The sequence below is a fragment of the Pan paniscus genome, chromosome Y, assembly GCF_029289425.2.
Source record: "Pan paniscus chromosome Y, NHGRI_mPanPan1-v2.0_pri, whole genome shotgun sequence".
Taxonomy (NCBI): Eukaryota; Metazoa; Chordata; class Mammalia; order Primates; family Hominidae; genus Pan; species Pan paniscus.
This window is the reverse complement of record NC_073273.2, coordinates 7300074-7321087: the sequence shown is the minus strand read 5'-3', so window position 1 is coordinate 7321087 and position 21014 is coordinate 7300074. Positions and strand designations below refer to the sequence as shown.

Genomic DNA, 21014 nt, shown 5'->3' with positions numbered 1-21014 from the left:
ACCAGCCTGGCCAAAATGATGAAACACCGTATCTACTAAAAACACAAAAACTAGCCAGGCGTGGTGTTGGGCAATAGTAAAATTGGGGCTTTTTAGTTCACACTTGTGAAATGTCTCTCTAAGTATTCAGGTATTACCTTAATTATTATATTATATTCACAATTTTTATAAAATTATAGACTGTCTTCACAGTTTTGTTCTTAGATACTTTTTTTTTTTTTTTTTTTTTGAGACGGAGTCTCGCTCTGTCGCCCAGGCTGGAGTGCAGTGGCGCGATCTCGGCTCACTGCAAGCTCCGCCTCCCGGGTTCACGCCATTCTCCTGCCTCAGCCTCCCGAGTAGCTGGGACTACAGGCGCCCGCTACCACGCCCGGCTAATTTTTTGTATTTTTAGTAGAGACGGGGTTTCACCGTGTTAGCCAGGATGGTCTCGATCTCCTGACCTCGTGATCCGCCCGCCTCGGCCTCCCAAAGTGCTGGGATTACAGGCGTGAGCCACCGTGCCCGGCCTGTTCTTAGATACTTTGTGTTTTTAATTGATGTAGTGGATTAAATTATCTTTGATCACTTATTCTTGGGGAAGCCAGCTGTCATGTTCTGAGGCAGCCCTGTGGAGAAAACGCCATTGGAAAAAACTGAAGCCTGCAATGGCTACATGAATAAACTTGGAAGCAGATCTTCTCCACCCCACCCTACCTCATGGGAAATCTTAAGTCAAGGCATACAACTAAGCCATGCCCAGATTCCTGACCCAAAGAAGTCATAAGACAATAAATATTTGTTGTTTTAAGCTGCTATGTTTGGGGATGACTTGTTAAGCCAAATGAGAAAAATAATACAACAGGTGATTACAATGTGCAGCAGAGTTCAGGAACCACTGAACTAGACAAGTATGTGGTCTTAGAGAAGTCTAGTCTCTTCTTGAGCCCACAGAGAAATCTGTAGCATAAACTGAGCCATAGAGTTGTACAGCCAGAAGCAAATCTCACATCAGTCCGTCATTGGCAGATGCTGTCTGGAGGGAAAGTAGAGGGGTGCACAACCTCCCTAGTATTCCCAGGTAGGTGCTTGTCAGCAGGACAAGGGTTCTAGAAACCTGCAGAAACCTTCTTGTTGTTAGCAGCCAACAAGAAGCACTGGGAGATGTGTTCATTGACCTGGTAAATGGATTCTGGCAGGAGCACCAAAAGCATTTCTACACAGGATATACTTCACACTTTATAAAGTAAATGTAGAAGAAATGAGGTGAAATTCAGGATAAGATATGCCAATAGAAGGTATTCTGAGCAGGAACCTCGCCCTTCCTCATGGGTGTCATCAACCACTCCAGAAATGTTCTCATTTGCCTTTGTAACTTAGATGGCCACACTTGTTTTTATGGGCAGACAACTCTGTTCCTTCCTTACTTACTTACTTATTTACTCAAGAGGTAGGAAATGTGTGGAAGGTAGATTTGTCTGACCATTCTTACAGTGGTACTCCAAATAATCAACTATTTGGTTTCCCCAGAGGTCTCTCCTGCTCCCAGCATCTGTCATTTCAGGGCTTGGACCACTTTTAGAAGCACATGTATCTTTTGAGGCAATCTTATTTACACACATTTTGGTTTATGGTTTCCTTTATTCAATCCTAAATTGTCTCTTATCTTTCTCGCATATACTTAGTTTCTTGTCCATTGATGATTCACCTTTTGCTTTCTAATTAGGTTATGAATTTTTCTATTACCTTTACATCTTCACTTCAAAGGACTTAGGAATAGAGGGAGAGGCTGTAACCTGTGCTAAGCCCAACATTTGAAACCACGTCTGTATAAAATTTTAGCCAGCACTAAAAAATGCATGAAAAGTTTTATCACCATTAAATTGCATTCACTCAAATTTGAAATTCTTCTAAACAATGTTTGTTATAAATTTATTATAAACTACTTGTACTTATAAAACACTACTTGGTTAAAAAGCTGCTTTTAAATTAATTTTCATTCTTTCTTTCAGTTTTGTTCTAGGTGCTGTCTCTCCTGCTGTTGTTTTCCTTTACACGATGGTGTTGCAAGACAATGGATATGGTGTTGAGGAAGACATTCCAACCTTACTAATGGCTGCTAGCATTATGGATGACATTCTGGCTATCACTGGATTCAATACATGCTTGAGCATAGTCTTCTCCTCGGGTAAACAAGAAAATATAACAACTGCCAGATCATTCATGACCTTTTTTATTAGTTCTTTAAACAGGGTTTCTGGCTTTGCTTCTTCATTTATTAACCAAGACTGTTCAATTTAACATCATTTTAATCTCCATAGAAAGCTCATTCCAGACCAAGGAAGATATTTCAGTGGCTTAAGATACCACTACTTAACACACATGATCTCACTTTAATAACCATGTGACAATTAATTTGATAAACCATATTATTACTATTTATCTGCTTATGTTGCTTTTGAATTTTATCAGTTCTCATTAGAAAAAATTAAGCAGCAGTATTATTTGTACTACTAATATTTTAATAGGCATTTTTGAAATGCGCCTTTTTGGCCATCCTAATAAACAACTGGTTGCTCTATTATAAGAAAACATAAACATACAGAGCTGGGACAGCCATATGCCTTTTTGGTAGTGTTAGGACAAGATCCTGCACCGGTTCTGATTCCCAAGGTGATATCTGGTCTTGAATATCACTACAGAAATTGTGAAACTAAACATTTCCACAATTAGTAATGCTTTAATTATCTGCATGTTTGAGACTTCGGTATTATTGAAGCGCTAAACTATTTTTAAGTTGAAAAGTAATATATATAGTTTTATAGTTTCTCTTAAAATAAGAAAATATAAATAAATAAGAAAAAGAGGAAAAGTTAAAAATAAAATCTGCGATAGTCACATCCAGAAGAAAATAATCATTTCCTTCTGAACCTTTTGATATAAATCCACCCATATTCCCTTCCCTTCCCTTCTTCCCTTCTTCCTTTCCCTTCCCTTCCCCTCTCCTCCCCCTTCCCTTCCCTTACCCCTCTCTCTCTGTCAAATATTCTTTAAAAATCAGTGAATATTGACCAACATGCCCTTTTATTTATTTATTTTTTTTGAGGCAGAGTCTTGCTCTGTCACCCAGGTTGGAGTGCAGTGGAACAATCTCAGCTCACTGCATGCTCTGCCTCCCGGGTTTATGCCATTCTCCTGCCTCAATCTCTTAAGTAGTTGGGTCTACAGGCGCCCGCCACCACGCCCGGCTAATTTTTTTATTATTATTATTTTTAGTAGAGTCAGTGTTTCACCGTGTTAGCCAGGATGGTCTTGATCTCCTGACCTCGTGATCCACCTGCCTCGGCTTACCAAAGTGCTGGGATTACAGGCGTGAGCCATCGCACCCGTCCTAATATGTTCTTATAACCTGAATTGTTTTAAACTTAACTGTATATCACAAACATGTTTCTTTTCAGTAAATGTATTTGTATATCATTTTTAATAGTTGTTTAGCTTAATGAAAGAGTATTCAATGTGCTGCATCATGATTAGTTATCCTGTTCAAAATTAAAGTTAACTCCCATATTTACTATTAAAACAATAACTCGTTGTGCTGCTATAAAAATATTTTTTTAAATTAAAAAATTGGCCGGGCATGGTGGCTCACACCTATAATCCCAGCACTTTGGGAGGCCAAGAAGTGTGGATCACTTGAGGTCAGGAGTTCAAGACCAACCTTGCCAACCAACATGGTGAAACCCCGTCTCCACTAAAAATACAAAACTTAGCCGGGCATGGTGGTGGGCATCTGTAATCCCAGCTACTCAGGAGGATGAAGCTGAATAATCACTTGAACCCAGGAGGCGGAGGCTGTAGTGAGCTATCCAGCCTGTGCAACAGAGCGAGACTCTGTCTCAAAAATTTTTTTTAATTAAAAAATAATACTTAGTTGAACATATAGAGAAATATTTGTACCTAATCTTCATATTTTCTTAAGCTTAAAAGTGTAATTGTTGATCTAAAAGGTATATACATTTATGAGTGTTCTGAAACATATTGCCACAATATCATGTCCTACCAGGGTACATAAACTTGTCATTTCCTCTCACCTCTCCTCAAAACTTGGTATTACTAGCCTTTTTCATCTTCGCTAATTTGATAGGTGAAGGAGGGATCTCTATAAATGAAGTACTTTGAATACTAGTGATGTTAAATATCCATGTTTATTAGTCATTGCCATTTTGTAAATTGCTTTTCTTGAAAGTTTTTGCCTATTTCTTTTAGGTGGGTTCACCTTTTATTCTTTTTGATTTGTCAAGATTCTGCATTAAATTGAGAATGAAAACCTTTGTTTTATATACGTTATTGTTTTCAATTTGTAATTTGGCTCTTAATTTTCTCACTCTTTTTACCATTCAGAAGTTAAAGTTTTTTATTGTCAATTGTGAAAATCTTTTCCTTCATGATTGGTATCTGTCATTCTTTCAAAAATTATTGTTACCAGTCATGTTTCAAAAAAATATTTCCAGGCTGGGCCCAATGGCTCACACCTATAATCCCAACACTTTGGGAGGCCAAAGCGAGGGGATCACTTGAGGACTTGAGTTCAAGACCAGCCTGGCCATCTCTACTAAAAATACAAAAAGTTACTTGGGTGTGGTGGCACAGGCCTGTAATCCCAGCTATTCAGGGGGCTGAGGCAGAAGAATCGCTTGAACCCAAAAGGCAGAGGTTGCAGTGAGCCAAGATCACACCACTGCACTCCAGCCTGGGTGACAGAGGGAGACTGTCTGAAAAAAAGAAAAAAAAATAATCTTCCTTTTGCCGTCTACTATGCTAAACACTGAGAATAAACGGTAGGCAACAACATTAGCTTTTATTGAATACTTGCTTGGCCCTTGTTCTAAGTTCCATATGTGTCACCATTCATTTACAGGTAAGGAAACTGAGAAAGATGTTAAGTAATTTTCTCAAGGACAGAAATCCAATAAGTAGGGGAGCCAAGATGCAAATCTGACAGTCTCACTCCACACCCACACATTTAACTCTTCTCCACTGCCTCCCAACACAACAGAGAGACAAGATCAAATGGTGCATGTTCTCAAGGAGTTTGTATATTAAAGAAAAATTACAAATGGGGTGAATATTACATTGTGAAGTTTAATATTAAGTAAGTGTCAACTTGATTGGATTGAAGGATCCAAAGTATTGTTCCCAGCTGTGTCTGTGAGGGTGTTACCAAAGGAGATTAATATTTATTTAGTGGACTGGGAAAGGCAGATCCACCCTCAATGTGGGTGGGCACCATACAATCAGCTGCCAGCATGGCTAGAATAAAGCAGGCAGAAGAAGGTTAGGAGAAGCTGACTTGCTGAGCCTTCTGGCCCTTATCTTTCTCCCATGCTGGATGCTTCCTGCACTCAAATATCAGACTCCAGGTTCTTTGGCTTTTGGACTCTTGGACTTACTCCAGTTGTTTTCCAGTGGCTCTCAGGCCTTCATCCAGAGACTCAAAGCTGGCCTGTCGGTTTCCCTACTTTTGAGGTGTTGGGACTCGGACTGAGCCAATACTAGATTCCTTGCTCCTCAACTTGCAGACGGCCTGTTGTAGGACTTCACTTTGTGATGGTGTGATTCAATTCTCCTTAATAAACTCCCTTTCACATACATACATATATATATATATATGTGTGTGTATATATATATATATCCTATTAGTTCTATCCCTCTAGAGAACCATGACTAATACCGATTTTGATAATGAGGTAATGGAGTATTGTTATAAGATACCTGAGAATGTGGAAGTGACTTTGGAACTGTGTAATGTGCAGAGTTTGGAACAGTTGGGAGGACTCAGAAGAAGATCAGAAGATGTGGGAAAGTTTGGAACTGCCTAGAGACTTGTTGAATGGCTTTGACCAAACTGCTGATAGTGACTTGGACAGTGAAGTCCAGGCTGAGGAGGTCCGAGATGGAGATGAACAACTTGTTGGGAACTGAAGTAAAGGTCACTCCTGCTATGCTTTAGCAAAGAGACTGGTGGCATTTTGCCCCGCCCTATAGATTTATGGAACTTTGAAATTGAGAGAGATGACGGAGGACATCTGATAGAAGAAAGGTTTGTTGTTGTTGTTGTTGTTGTTATACCTTAAGTTCTAGGGTACATGTGCACAACGCGCAGGTTTGATACATAGGTATACATGTGCCAAGTTGATTTGCTGCACCCATCAACTCATCATTTACATTAGGTATTTCTCCTAATGCTCTCCCTCCCCCAGCCCTGCAACCCCCAACAGGCCCCAATGCATGATGTTCCCAGCCTTGTGTCCAAGTGATCTCATTGTTCAATTCCCATCTATGAGTGAGACCATGCGGTGTTTGGTTTTCTGTCCTTGTGATAGTTTTGCTGACAATGATGGTTTCCAGCTTCATCTATCTCCCTGCAAAGGACATGAGCTTATCCTTTTTTATGGCTTCTGAGTATTCCATGGTGTATATGTGTCCCATGTCTTAATCCAGTCCATCATTAATTGACATTTGGGTTGGTTCCAAGTCTTTGCTATTGTTAATAGTGCCCCAATAAACATACATGTGCATGTGTCTTTATAGTAGCATGATTTATAATCCTTTGGGCATATACCCAGTAATGGGATTGCTGGGTCAAATGGTAATTCTAGTTCTAGATCCTCGAGGAATCGCCACAATGTCTTTCACAATGGTTGAACTAGTTTACACTCCCACCAACAGTATAAAAGCTTTCCTATTTCTCCATATCCTCTCCAGCATCTGTTGTTTCCTGACTTTTTAATGATTGCCATTCTAACTGGGGTGAGATGGTATCTCATTGTGGTTTTGATTTGCATTTCTCTGATGACGAGTGATGGTGAGCTTTTTTTCTTGTGTCTGTTAGCTGCATAGATGTCTTCTTTGGAGAAGTGTCTATTCATATCTTTGCCCACTATTTGATGGGGTTGTTTTTTTCTTGTAAATTTGTTTGAATTCTTTCTTTGTCAAATGGGTAGATTGCAATTTATCTCCCATTCTTTATATTGCTTGGTTCACTCTGATGACAGTTTCTTTCACTGTGCAGAAGCTCTTTAGTTTAATTAGATCCCATTTGTCAATATTGGCTTTTGTTGCCATTGCTTTTGGTGTTTTAGTCATGAAGTCCTTGCCCATGCCTATGGCCTGAATGGTATTGCCTAGGTTTTCTTCTAGGGTTTTTATGGTTTTAGGTCTAACATTTAAGTCTTTAATCCATCTTGAATTAATTTTTGTATAAGATGTAAGAAAGGGATCCAGTTTCAGCTTTGTACATATTGCTAGCTAGTTTTCCCAGCATCATTTATTAAACAGGCAACCCTTTCCCCATTTCTTGTTTTTGTCAGGTTTGCCAAAGATCAGATGGCTGTAGATGTGTGGTCTTATTTCTGAGGCCTCTGTTCTGTTCCATTGGTCTATATATCTGTTTTGGCACCAGTACCATGCTGTTTTGGTTACTGTAGCCTTGTAGTATAGTTTGAAGTCAGGTAGTGTGATGCCTCCAGCTTTGTTCTTTTTGCTTAGGATTGTCTTGGCAATGCAGGTTCTTTTTTGGTTCCATATGAACTTTAAAGTAGTTTTTTTTCCAATTCTGTGAAGAAAGTTATTAGTAGCTTGATGGGGACGGTATTGAATCTATAAATTACTTTGTGCAGTATGGCCATTTTCATGATATTGATTCTTCCTATCCATGAGCGTGGAATATTCTTCCATTTGTTTGTGTCCTCTTTTAATTCGTTGAGCAGTGGTTTGTAGTTCTCCTTGAATAGGTCGTTCACATCCCTTGTAAGTTGGATTCCTAGGCATTTTATTCTCTTTGTAGCAATTGTGAATGGGATTTCACTCAGGATTTGGCTCTCTGTTTGTCTATTAATGGTGTATAGGAATGCTTGTGATTTTTGCACATTGACTTTCTATCCTGAGACTTTGCTGAAGTTGCTTATCAGCTTAAGGAGATTTTGGGCTGAGACGTTGGGGTTTTCTAAATATACAAACATGTCATCTCCAAACAGGGACAATTTGACTTCATTTTTTCCTAACTGAATACCATTTATTTCTTCCTCCTGCCTGATTCCACTGGTCAGAACTTCCAAACCATATTGAATGAGAGTGGTGAGAGAGGGCATCCTTGTCTTGTGCTGGTTTTCAAAAGGAATGCTTCCAGTTTTTGCCCATTCAGTATGATATTGGCTGTGGGTTTGTCATAAATAGCTCTTATTATTTTGAGATACGTCCCATCAATACCTAGTTTATTGAGAGTTTTTAGCATGAAGGAGTGTTGAATTTTGTCAAAGGCCTTTTCTGCATCTATTGAGATAATCATGTGGTTTTTGTCTTTGGTTCTGTTTATGTAATGGATTACGTTTATTGATTTACATATGTTGAAGCAGTCTTGCATCCCAGGGTTGAAGCCCACTTGATCGTGGTGGATAAGCTTTTTGAAGTGCTGCTTGATTCGTTTTGCCAGTATTTTATTGAGGATTTTCGCATCGATGTTCATCAAGGATATTGGTCTAAAATTCTCTTTTTTTGTTGTGTCTCTGCCAGGCTTTGGTACCAGGATGATGCTGGCCTCATAAAATGAGTTAGGGAGGATTCCTATTGTTCTTTTTTTGTTTTTTGGATGAAAAAAGAACTGTTTAATTGTTTTGATGTTTTCAATGTTGATATTTTTTCCAAGAATTAGAGAAATATCTCTGGATGGTTGTCTAAAATTTATAATTTTTGTACAGATATGGTATGTAGGAGAGTGTCATAGTTTTTCTATTATTATACTTTAAGTTCTAGGGTACATGTGCACAATGTGCCGGTTTGTTACATATGTATAGATGTGTCATGTTGGTGTGCTGAACCCATTAACTCGTCATTTACATTAGCTATATCTCCTAATGCTATCCCCCCTCCCCCCACTCCATGACAGGCCCCAGTGTGTGATGTTCCCCACCCTGTGTCCAAGTGTTCTCATTTTTCAATTCCCACCTATGAGTGAGAACATGTGGTGTTTAGTTTTCTGTCCTTGTGATAGTTTTCTCAGAATGATCATTTCTAGCTTCATCCATGTCCTTAGAAAGGACATGATCTCATCCTTTTTATGGCTGCATAGTATTCCATGGTGTATATGTGCCATATTTTCTTAATCCAGACTATCATTGATGGACATTCAGGTTGACTCCAAGTCTTTGCTATTGTGAATAGTGCTGCAATAAACATACATGTGCATGTGTCTTTATAGCAGCATGATTCACAATCCTTTGGGTGTATGTCCTGTAATTGGATGGCTGGGTGAAATGGTATTTCTAGTTCTATGTCCTTGAGGAATTGCCACACTGTCTTCTACAATGATTGAACCAGTTTACACTCCCACCAACAGTGTAAAAGTGTTCCTATTTCTCCATATCCTCTCCAGCATCTGTTGTTTCCTGACTTTTTAATGATCGCCATTGTAATTGGTGTGAGCTGGTATGTCATTGCGGTTTTGATCTGCATTTCTCTAATGGCCAGTGATGATGAGCATTTTTTCATGTGTCTGTTGGCTTCATAGATGTCTTCTTTTGAGAAGTGTCTGTTCGTACCCTGTGCCCACTTTTCGATGGGGTAGTTTGATTTTTTCATATAAATTTGTTTAAGTTTTTTGTAGATTCTGGATATTAGCCCTTTGTCAGATGGGTAGATTGTAAAAATTTTCTCCCATTCTGTAGGTTGTCTGTTCACTCTGATGGTAGTTTCTTTTGCTGTGCAGAATCTCTTGAATTTAATTACATCTCATTTGTCAATTTTGGCTTTTGTTGCCATTGTTATTGGTGTTTTAGTTATTAATTCCTTGCCCATGCCTATGTCCTGAATGGTATTGCCTAGGTATTCTTCTAGGGTTTTTATGGTTTTAGGTCTGACATTTAAGTCTTTAACCCATCTTGAATTAATTTTTATATAAGGTGTAAGGAAAGGATCCAGTTTCAGATTTCCACATATGGCTAGTCAGTTTTCCCAGCACCATTTATTAAATAGGGAATCCTTTCCCCATTTCTTGTTTATGTCAGGTTTGTCACCGATCAGATGGCTGTAGATGTGTGGTATTATTTCTGAGAGCTCTATTCTTTTCATTAGTCTGTATCTCTGTTTTGGCACCAGTACCTAGCTGTTTTGGTTACTGTAGCCTTGTAGTGTAGTTTGAAGTCAGGTAGTTTGATGCCTCCAGCTTTGTTCTTTTTGCTTAGGATTGTCTTGGTAATGCAGGTTCTTTTTTGGTTCCATATGAACTTTAAAGTTGTTTTTTCCAGTTCTGTGAAGAAAGTCATTAGTAGCTTGATGGGGACATCATTGAATCTATAAATTACCTTTGACTGTATGGTCATTTTCACGATATTGATTCTTCCTATCCATAAGCATGGAATGTTCTTCCATTTGTTTGTGTCCTCTGTTATTTTGTTGAGCAGAGGTTTGTAGTTCTCCTTGAAGAGGGCCTTCACGTCCCTTGTAAGTTGGATTCCTAGGTATTTTATTCTCTTTGAAGCAATTGTGAATGGGAGTTCACTCATGATTTGGCTCTGTGTTTGTCTGTTATTTGTGTATAGGAATGCTTGTGATTTTTGCACATTGATTTTGTATCCTGAGACTTTGCTCAAGTTGCTTATCAGCTTAAGGAGATTTTGGGCTGAGATGATGAGGTTTTGTAAATATACAATCATGTCATCTGCAGACAGTGACAGGTTGACTTCCTCTTTTCCTAATTGAATACCCTTTATTTCATTCTCTTGCCTGATTGCCCTGGCCAGAACTTCCAAGACTATGTTGAATAGGAGTGGTGAGAGAGGGAATACTTGTCTTGTGCCAGGTTTCAAAGGGGATGCTTCCAGTTATTGTCCATTCAGTATGATATTGGCTGTGGGTTTGTCATAAATAGCTCTTATTATTTTGAGATACGTCCCATCAATACCTAGTTTATTGAGAGTTCTTAGCATGAAGGGGTGTTGAATTTTGTCAAAGGCTTTTTCTGCATATATTAAGATAATCATGTGGTTTTTGTCTTTGATTCTGTTTATATGATGGATTACGTTTATTGATTTGCGTATGTTGAACCAGTCTTGCATCCTAGGGATGCCAACTTGATCATGGTGGATAATTTTTTTGATGTGCTGCTGGATTCGGTTTGTTAGTATCTTATTGAGGATATTTGCATCGATGTTCATCAGGGATTTTGGTCTAAAATTCTCTTTTTTTGTTGTTGTGTCTCTGTCAGGCGTTGGTATCAGGATGATGTTGACCTCATAAAATGAATTAGGGAGGATTCTGTCTTTTTCTATTGATTGGAAAAGTTTCAGAAAGAATGGTACCAGCTCCTCTTTGTACCTCTGGTAGAGCTCAGCTGTGAATCCATCTGGTCCTGGACTTTTTTTTTGTTGGTAGGCTATTAATTATTGCCTCAATTTCAGAGCCTGTTATTGGTCTATTCAAAGATTCAACTTCTTCCTGGTTTAGTCTTGCAAGGGTGTATGTGTCCCAGAATTTATCCATTTCTTCTAGATGTTCAAGTTTATTTGTGTAGAGGTGTTTATAGTATTCTCTGATGGTAGTTTTTATTTCCCTGGGCTCAGTGGTGATATCCCCTTTATCATTTTTATTGCATCTATTTGATTCCTCTCTCTTTTCTTCTTTATTAGTCTTGCTAGCAGTCTATCAATTTTGTTGATCTTTTCAGAAAACCAGCTCCTGGGTTCATTGCTTTTTTGAAGGGTTTTTTGTGTCTCTGTCTCCTTCAGCTCTGCTCTGATCTTATTTTTTGCCTTCTGCTAGCTTTTGAATGTGTTTGCTCTTGCTTCTGTAGTTATTTTAATTGTGATGTTAGGGGGTCAATTTTAGATCTTTCCTGCTTTCTCTTCTGGGCACTTAGTGCTATAAACTTCCCCCCACACACTGCTTTAAATGTGTCCCAGAGATTCTGGTACATTGTGTCTTTGTTCTCATTGGTTTCAAAGAACATCTTTATTTCTGCCTTCATTTTGTTATTTACCCAGTAGTCATTCAGGAGCAAATTGTTCAGTTTCCATGTAGTTGTTCAGTTTTTAGTGAGCTTCTTAATCCTAAGTTCGAATTTCATTGCACTGTGGTCCGAGAGACAGCTTGTTGTGATTTCTGTTCTTTTACATTTGGTGAGGAGTGCTTTACTTCTAATTATGCGGTCAAATTTAGAATAAGTCAGATGTGGTGCTGAGAAGAATGTATACTCTGTTGATTTGGGGTGGAGAGTTCTGTGGATGTCTATTTGGTCTGTTTGTTGCAGAGCTGAGTTCAGGTCCTGGATATCTTTGTTAACTTTCTATCTTGTTGATCTTTCTAATATTGACAGTTGGGTGTTAAAGTTTCCCATTATTATTGTGTGGGAGTCTAAGTCTCTTTGTAGGTCTCTAAGGACTTGCTTTATGAATCTGGGTGCTCTTCTATTGGGTGCATATATATTTAGGATAGTTAGCTCTTCTTGTTGCATTGATCCCTTTACCATTATGTAATGGCCTTCTTTGTCTCTTGATCTTTGTTGGTTTAAAGTCTGTTTTATCAGAGACAAGGATTGCAACCCCTGCCTTTTTTGTTTTCCATTTTCTTGGTAGATCTTCCTCCATCCCTTTATTTTGAGCCTATGTGTGAATTTGTGCATGAGATGGGTCTCCTGAATACAGCACACTGATGGGTCTTGACTCTTTCTCCAATTTGCCAGTCTGTGTCCTTTAATTGGAGCATTTAGCCCATTTACATTTACAGTTAATATTGTTATGTGGGAATTTGATCCTGCTATTATGATATTCGCTGGTTATTTGCCCGTTAATTGATGCAGTTTCTTCCTAGCATTGATGGTCTTTACAACTTGGCATGTTTTTGCACTGGCTGTTACCGGGTATTTCTTTCCATGTTTAGTGCTTCCTTCAGGAGCTCTTGTAAGGCAGGCCTGGTGGTGACAAAATCTCTCAGCATTTGCTTATCAGTAAAGAATTTTATTTTCTCCTTCACTTATGAAGCTTATTTTGGCTGGATATGAAACTCTGGATTGAAAATTATTTTCTTTAAGAATGTTGAATATTGACCCCCACTCTCTTCTGGATTGTAGGGTTTCTGCCAAGAGATCAGCTGTTAGTCTGACGGGCTTCCCTTTGTGGATAACCTGACCTTTCTCTCTGGCTGCCCTTAACACTTTTTCCTACACTTCAACCTTGGTGAATCTGACAATTATGTGTCTTTGAATCGCTCTTCTCAAAGAGTATCTTTGTGTTGTTCTCTGTATTTCCTGAAGTTGAATGTTGGCCTGCCATGCTAGGTTGGGGAAGTTCTCCTGGATAATATCCTGAAGAGTGTTTTACAACTTGGTTCCATTCTCCTCATCACTTTCTGGTGCACCAACCAAATATAGATTTGGTCTTTTCACATGGTCCCATATTTCTTGGAGGCTTTCTTCATTTCTTTTTACTCTTGTTTCTCTAACCTTGTCTTCCCACTTTATTTCATTTATTTGATCTTCAATCACTGATACTCTTTCTTCCACTTGATTGAATCAGCTATTGAAGCTTGTGCATGCATCACAAATTTCTCATGCCATGGTTTTCAGCTCCATTGGGTCACTTAAGGTCTTCTCTACACTGTTTATTCTTGTAAGCCATTCGTCTAATCTTTTTTCAAGGTTTTTAGTTTCCTTGCAATGGGTTCCAACATCCTCCTTTGGCTCGGAGAAGTTTGTTATTACCAACCTTCTGAAGCCTACTTCTGTCAGTTCGTCAAAGTCATTCTCCATCCAGCTTTGTTCCTTTGCTGACAAGGAGCTGTGATCCTTTGGAGGAGAAGAGGTGCTCTGAGTTTTAGAATTTTCAGCTTTTCTGCTCTGGTTTATCCCCATCCTTCTGGTTTTATCTACCTTTGGTCTTTGATATTGTTGACCTACAGATGGGGTTTTGGTGTAGATGATCTTCTGTTAATGTTGACACTATTCCTTTCTGTTTTTTAGTTTCCCTTCTAACAGTCAGGACCCTCAGCTGCAGATGTGTTGGAGTTTGCTGGAGTTCCACTCCAGACATTGTTTGCCTGGGTATTACCAGTGGAGGCTGCTGAACAGCAAATATTGCAGAACAACAAATATTGCTGCCTGATACTTCCTCTGGAAGCTTCGTCCAAGAGAGGCAGCCGCCTATATGAGGTGTCTGTCAGCCCCTACTGGGAGGTGTGTCCCAGTTAGGCTACACAGGGGTCAGGAACCTACTTGAGGAGGCAGTCTGTCCATTCTCAGAACACAAACGCCATGCTGAGAAAACCACTGCTCTCTTCAGAGCTGTCAGACAGGGACGTATAAGTCTGCCTAAGTTGCTGCCTTTTGTTCAGCTATCCCCACCCACAGACATGGAGTCTAGAGGCAATGGGCCCTGTTGAATTGCGGTGGACTCCACCCAGTTCAAGCTTCTCTGGCCGCTTTGTTTACCTACTTAGGCCTCAGCAATGTTGGACGCCCCCTCGTTAGCCAGGCTGCCACCTCGCAGATGGATTTCAGACTGTTGTGCTAGCAGTGAGCAAGGCTCTATGGGTGTGGGACCCACTGAGCCAGGCACAGGAGAGAATCACCTTGTCTGCTAGTTGCTAATACCTTGGGAAAAGTGCAGTATTTGGGTGGGAGTGCCCTGTTTTTCCAGGTAGTCTGTCACAGCTTCCCTTGGCTAGGAAAGGGAAATCCCCCAACCCCTTGTGTTTCCCAGGTGAGGCGACGCCCCACCCTGCTTCAGCTCACCCTCTTTGGGCCTGCACCCACTGTCCAACCAGTCCCAATGAGATGAACCAGGTACCTCAGTTGGAAGTGCAGAAATCACCTGTCTTCTGTGTCGATCATGCTGGGAGCTGCAGACTGGAACTGTTCTTATTTGGCCATCTTGGAAACCATCCAGGACATCTGGTAGAAGAAATTTGTAAGCAGCAAAGTGTTCAATTTATGACCTGAGTGCTCTTAAAAGTGTTCAGTTTTATGCATTCACAAAAATATGTTTTGGAATCAGAACTTATGTTTAAAAGGGAGCAGAGCATGAAAGTTTGGAAGATTTGCAGCCTGATGATGTGATAGAAAAGAAAACCCATTTTCTGGGGAGAAATTCAAGCTGACTGCAGACATTTGCAGAAGTAACAAGGAGCCAAATGTTAATTGACAAGATAATGGGGAAATTGTCTCCAGGACATGTCAGAGTTCTTCACAACAGCCTCTCCCATCACGGAGTTGGAGGCCTAGGAGGGAAAAAATGGTTTTGTGTGCCAGGCCCAGAACTTTGCCGCTCTGTGCAGTCTTGGGACTTGGTGCCCTGTGTCCTAGCCATGGCTAAAAGGAGCCAATGTACAGCTCAGGCTGTTGCTTCAGAGTTCAATCCCCAAGCTTTGGCAGCTTCCACGTAGTGTTGGGTTGATATGCTAGTTGGCCATTTGTATTTTTTTTGGAAAAAAAAATGTCTATTCAAGTCTATCTTAGTCCATTCCTGCTGCTGTAACAAAATACCTTAGGCTGGTAATTTATAAACAGCAGAAATTTATTTCTTGCTTTCTGGGGTGTGAGAAGTCCAAGATTTATGCTACAACAGACTCAGTGACTGGTGAGGTCACTATATTCACTATACATAGCACCTTCTCTGTGTCCTCACATGTTCAAAAGGGAAAACAAACTCCCTTAAGCCTCTTTTATAAAGGCACTAGTCCCATTTCTGAGGACGATGACTTCATGAACTAATCATCTCCAAAATGCCCCACCTCTTAATATTATCACATTGAATATTAGGCTCTAGCATATGAATATTGGGAGAACATTTGGACCATAGCAAAGTCAACTGACCATTTCTCATTTAGGTTCTTTTGTTATTGAGTTGTTATTCTGTATATATTTTAGATATTAACCCCTTATCAGGTATTTGGTTTGCTAGGAGGTTTTTGATTCCTGATTCAGTTACTAGTTATAGGTTTATTAAGATTTTTTATTTTGTGACTTAGTCTTGGTAACTTGCATGTTACTAGGAATCTGTTCATTTCTCTTAAGTTATCCAACTTGTCAGTATATAATCTTTCATAGTAGACTCTTAGAATCCTTTTTATTTCTGTAATATCTGTTGCAGTTTCTTCTCTTTTGTTCCCAAAAGAAGTTGAGTCTTCTTTATTTTTTTCTTAAATATTCTAGCTAATGATTTGTCAATTTTGTTGAACTTTGAAACAACTACTAGTTTCATTGGTTTTTTTCTATTCTCTAGCATTTTTTTTTTTGGGGGGGGGATGGAGTTTCGCTCTTATTGCCCAGGCTGTAGTGCAATGGCGTGATCTCTGCTTGCTGCAAACTCCGCCTCCCAGTTCAAGTGACTCTCCTGCCTCAGCCTCCAGAGTAGCTGGGATTACAGGCATGCACCACCTTGCCCGGCTAATTTTGTATTTTTTATTAGAGACAGGTTTCTCCATGTTTCTGAGGCTGGTCTCAAACTCCCGACCTCAGGTGATCCACCTGCCTTGGCCTCCCAAAGTGCTGGGATTACAGTTGTGAGCCACTGCACCCGGCCTTCTGCTCTAGACTTTATCATTTCCTTCCTTTTGCTAACATTGGGTTGAGTTCTTCTTTTTCCAGTTTCTTGAGGTGTAAATCTAAGTTGCTGATTTTAGATCTTTCTTCTTTTTTAAGGTAGGTAGTTAGATATATAAACTGTCCTCTTCATATTCATTTTGCTGCATCCCACAAGCTTTGGAATGTTGTGTTTCCATTTTTATTTGTCTCAAGACATTTTCTAATTTTCCTTGTGACTTATTCTTTGACCGTGTATTAATCAGAGTTCTCCAGAGGGTCAGATCCAATAGGAAATATAGATATAGATATAAATATAGATATAGATATATAGATATAGATATAGATACATATACATGCATCTATGAGAATATATTTACATATATATGAAATATAATTTATTAAGGAGAATTGGCTCACATAATTACAAAAGCAAAGTCCCACAATAGGCCATCTATAAGCTGGGAAATGAGAGAAGCCTACAGCATGGCCCCCAAGGAAGCCAGTGACATGGCTCAGTCCAAATCTGAAAGTCTCAAAACCAGGGAAGCTGACAGTGAAGCCGCTAGTCTGAGGCCTAAGGCCTGAGAGCTCCCAAAAGGCTGCTGATGCAAGTCCCAGGGTCCAAAGACCAAAGAACCTGGAGTTTGATGTGCAAGGGCAAGAGGAGAAAAAGGCATACTGCTCTGGAAGAGACAGAAAGTGCATAAAAAAGAAATCCAAGCAAGCTGAATGTTCCCATTCTTCTGCCTTTTTGTTCTAGTCACAATTGCAACCAATTGCATGATGCCTACCCACAGTGAGGATGGGTTTTTCTCTCTCAGTCCATTAACTCATCCATCATTCCCCTGTGGCAGCACCCTCACAGATATACCCACACATAGTGCTTCATCAGGCATCTAAGCATCCCTCAATCAAATTGACAATTAATGTTAACCACACAGGCCAATTGGTTAAGAGTGTATATTTTTGTAATTTCCACATATTTATTACTTTTCCTTTTTCCTTCTGCTATGAATTTGTAATTTCATTTAATGTGGTCAGAAAAGATACTTGGTATGAGTTCAGTTTTCTTAAATTTTTAATAACTTGTTTGTGAAGTAGCATGCCATCTATCCTGGAAAAGTCTTGGTATGTACTTGAGAAAAAAGCATATTTTGCTATTATTGGGTGAAGTATTCTGTATATGTCAGACAGGTCCAATTGGTCTACAATGTTGTTCAAGTTCTGTGTTTTCCAGTTGATCTTCTGTCTGGTTATTGTATCCATAATTGAAAGTGGAATATTGAAGTTTTCTGTTATTATGATGTTGTTATCTATGTTACCCCTCAATTCTGTCTATGTTAGCTTCATATATTTAGATGCTGTACTGTTAGTTGCATATACATTTATAATTGCTATATCTTCTTGGTCAATTGGCCCTTTTATTATTATGTAATATCCTTGTCTCTTGTGCTATTATTTGACTTAACTCTATTTTGTCTAAGTATGGCCATCCTTGTTCTCTTTTGGTTACCAAATGCATTGAATATCTTTTTCCATCCTTTCACTTTCAACTTTTGTGTGTGTTTAGATCTAACGTAAGTCTCTTGCATATACTATATATTTACATTTTTTTAATCCATTCGGCAAATTCTCTGCCTTTTGATTGGAAAATTAGCCTATTTGCATTTAAATTAGTTACTGATACGGAGGGGCTTACTATTGTCATTTTGTTCATTGTTTTATACATGTCTTGCAGGTATTATTTTCCACTTTGCCTCTCTTTCTGCCTCCGTTTGTTTCACTGATTTCTTTTTTTGGTAGGGACATGCTTTGGTTCCTTTCTCATTTTTATTTGTGTATCTTCTGTAGGTCTTTTCTTTGTGGTTACTGTAGAATTACATAAAAACATCTTATAGTTATAATAATCTATTTTAAATTGACAACAACTTAACTTTAATCACATACAAAAACTCTACTTTTTTACACCTCCTTCTCACTTTGTTATCAATGTCACACTATATATTTTATATTGTTTATTCACATAATTTAATACAGTAATATTATGCTTTTACCTTTTAAATTCGATGCTTCAATTAAAAGTGAATTACAGGCTGGGTGTGGTGTCTCACACCTGTAGTCCCAGCATTTTGAGATGCCAAAATGGGAGGATCGCTTGAGCCTAGGAGTTTGAGACCAGCAAGGCCTTATCTCTGCTAAAAATTTAAAAATATTATCTGAGTGTAGTGGTGCATGTCTGTAGTCCCAGCCACTCGGGAGGCTGAGGTGGGAGGATTGCTTTAGCCCAGGACTGCAAGGCTGCAGTGAGCCGTGATCAAACCACTGCACTCCAGTCTGGGCAACAGAGCAAGACTTTGTCTCAAAAAAAAAGTAAAGGAATAAAAGTGTTTTGCTTACCACCATTAGAGTATTAAAGGATTCTATGTTCACTCATGTATTTACCTTTACCAAAGAAGTTTATATTTTGTATGCTTTTGCATTTCTATCCAATGCCTTTTCATTTCCACTTGGAGGACTCCCTTTAACATTTTTTGTAAGGTAGGTCTAGTGGTGATCAACTCCCTCACCCTTTACTTCTCTGGGGAACTCTCTGTTTGTCCTTCATTTTTGAAGTAGAGTTTTACTGGCTATACAGTTCTTGGTTGACAGTTTTTTTTTTCTTTCAGCCCTTTTAATATATCATCCCATTCTCTTCTGGCCTGTAGAGTTTTTGCTGAGAATTCCGTTGATAACCATATGGCATCTCCCTTGTATGTGACAAGTTGTTTTCATCCTGTTCCTTTCAAAATTCTCTCTTTGTCTTTGATTTTTGACAGTTTGATTGTAATGTGTCTCATTGTAGGTCTTTTGCAAATTAGCCAACTTGGAGTTCTTTGAGCCTCTTGGATTTGTATGTCCATTTCCTTCCTTAAGTTTGAGAAGTTTTTGATCATTATTTTTTTAACTGGCTCTCTGCCCCTTTATTTTTCTCTTCTCCTTCTGGTACTTTCATAATGCATACATTGGTCTGCTTGATGGCATCCTGTAAGTCTCTTAGGCTGTCTTCACTCTTCACTCCTTTTCCCTTTTGCTCCTCTGACTCCATAACTTCAAATGACTAGTCTTCCATTTCACTGATTCTTTCTTCTGCTTGATGTTATTGAAACTGCCTTTGCAAAAATTATAACTGAATAAATTATGACAGCGAAAGACATCAGACTTAATCAACTCCATCTTGCCTCTAGCATTTAAACTGTCCTTGTTCATTCTTGGCAGTAGAATGAACTAATTTTGGGAAGGTATTCAGTTCTTGGTTTGACTCTGAAACAAAGTTGATAATAGCCATTTCCCAAAAAGTTCCCCTTCTTGCCTGGAACCAGTCTGCCTTTGCAGGATAAACAAATTAGCTGTAACATTATAAATTACAGTTGAGGGATTATGCAGCCTCTGGTTCTGAGTCTGATCCTCTCCAAATTGCTCCTGGGTATAGCATCACTATTGTAAAACCTAAAATCAGTGCTTGAGATATTTTGCAGACCCTGCACTGGATGAATCAGCTGACACCACCCAGACTGGTAATATGGCTCAACTAGTTCTGCCACCCTACTCACAAACAGAAGATGGCAAGAAAACACCACTTCAACCCCGTATGATTTCATCTCCAACCTGATGAATAAGCAGTCCCCGCTTCCCAAGACCCTACCTGCCAAATTATCTTTAAAAGTTCTGATCCCCGAATGCTCAGGGAGTCTGATTTGAGGAAAACTAAAACTCTGATCTCCCGCACAGCTGGCTCTGCCTGAATTACTCTTTCTCCACTGCAATTCCCCTGTCTTGATAAATCAGCTCTGTCTAAGCAGGGCACGAGGTGAACCCATTGGACAGTTACACAGTCTATTGGTGATTTCCGATAGTGAATTTTTCAATTGAGCTATTGTATTCCTTAGCTCCAGAGTTTCTGTATGGTTCCTCTTTTTTTTCAGTTTCTATATCTGTTAATATTTTCATTTTGTTCATGAATTATTTCCTGCTTTCACTTAGTTGTTTATTTCTGTTGTCACTGGGCTTCATTAAGATAGTTAATTTGGATTCTTTGTCAGGTAACTCATTTACGTATTTCTGTAGGGTTGGTTTCTGGAGATTTATTTTGCTCCTTTAATTTAGTCATCAGGTTTCTCTGTTTCTTCTTATGTCTTGTTATTTTTTATTTTTCATTTATTTTTGCCAAGATTTGGGCATTTGAAAAAACTGCCACTTCTCCCAGTTTTTATCAGCTGGCTTCATACGGAAGACCTTCATACCTGAATCAGCATGGCTATAGGTTCCAGCAGCTTCTCAAACTTTTTCTGAGAATGCATCTTCTTTGGGTTTATACATTGCAACATCCCAAGTAGAGGTTTGCCAGTTTCTTTTTCTGGAGCTGTTGCTCCCTCTGGTATCTGTCTGTGGTACTGCAGGTTCCCTGGTGCTGCATCATCTCTGACGT

At 39.1% G+C, this 21014-nt stretch overlaps 1 protein-coding gene across 1 annotated transcript in view; it reads left to right on the top strand.

Annotated features, from left to right (window-relative positions):
• The window catches only part of LOC117978420 (putative SLC9B1-like protein SLC9B1P1), a 52595-nt gene that overhangs the window by 19308 nt on the left and 12273 nt on the right, over positions 1-21014 (top strand). The window contains exon 5 of the mRNA XM_055107095.1: positions 1991-2167. Coding sequence (XP_054963070.1) covers positions 1991-2167 — 177 coding nt within the window. The remainder of the gene's footprint in view (positions 1-1990; positions 2168-21014) is intronic.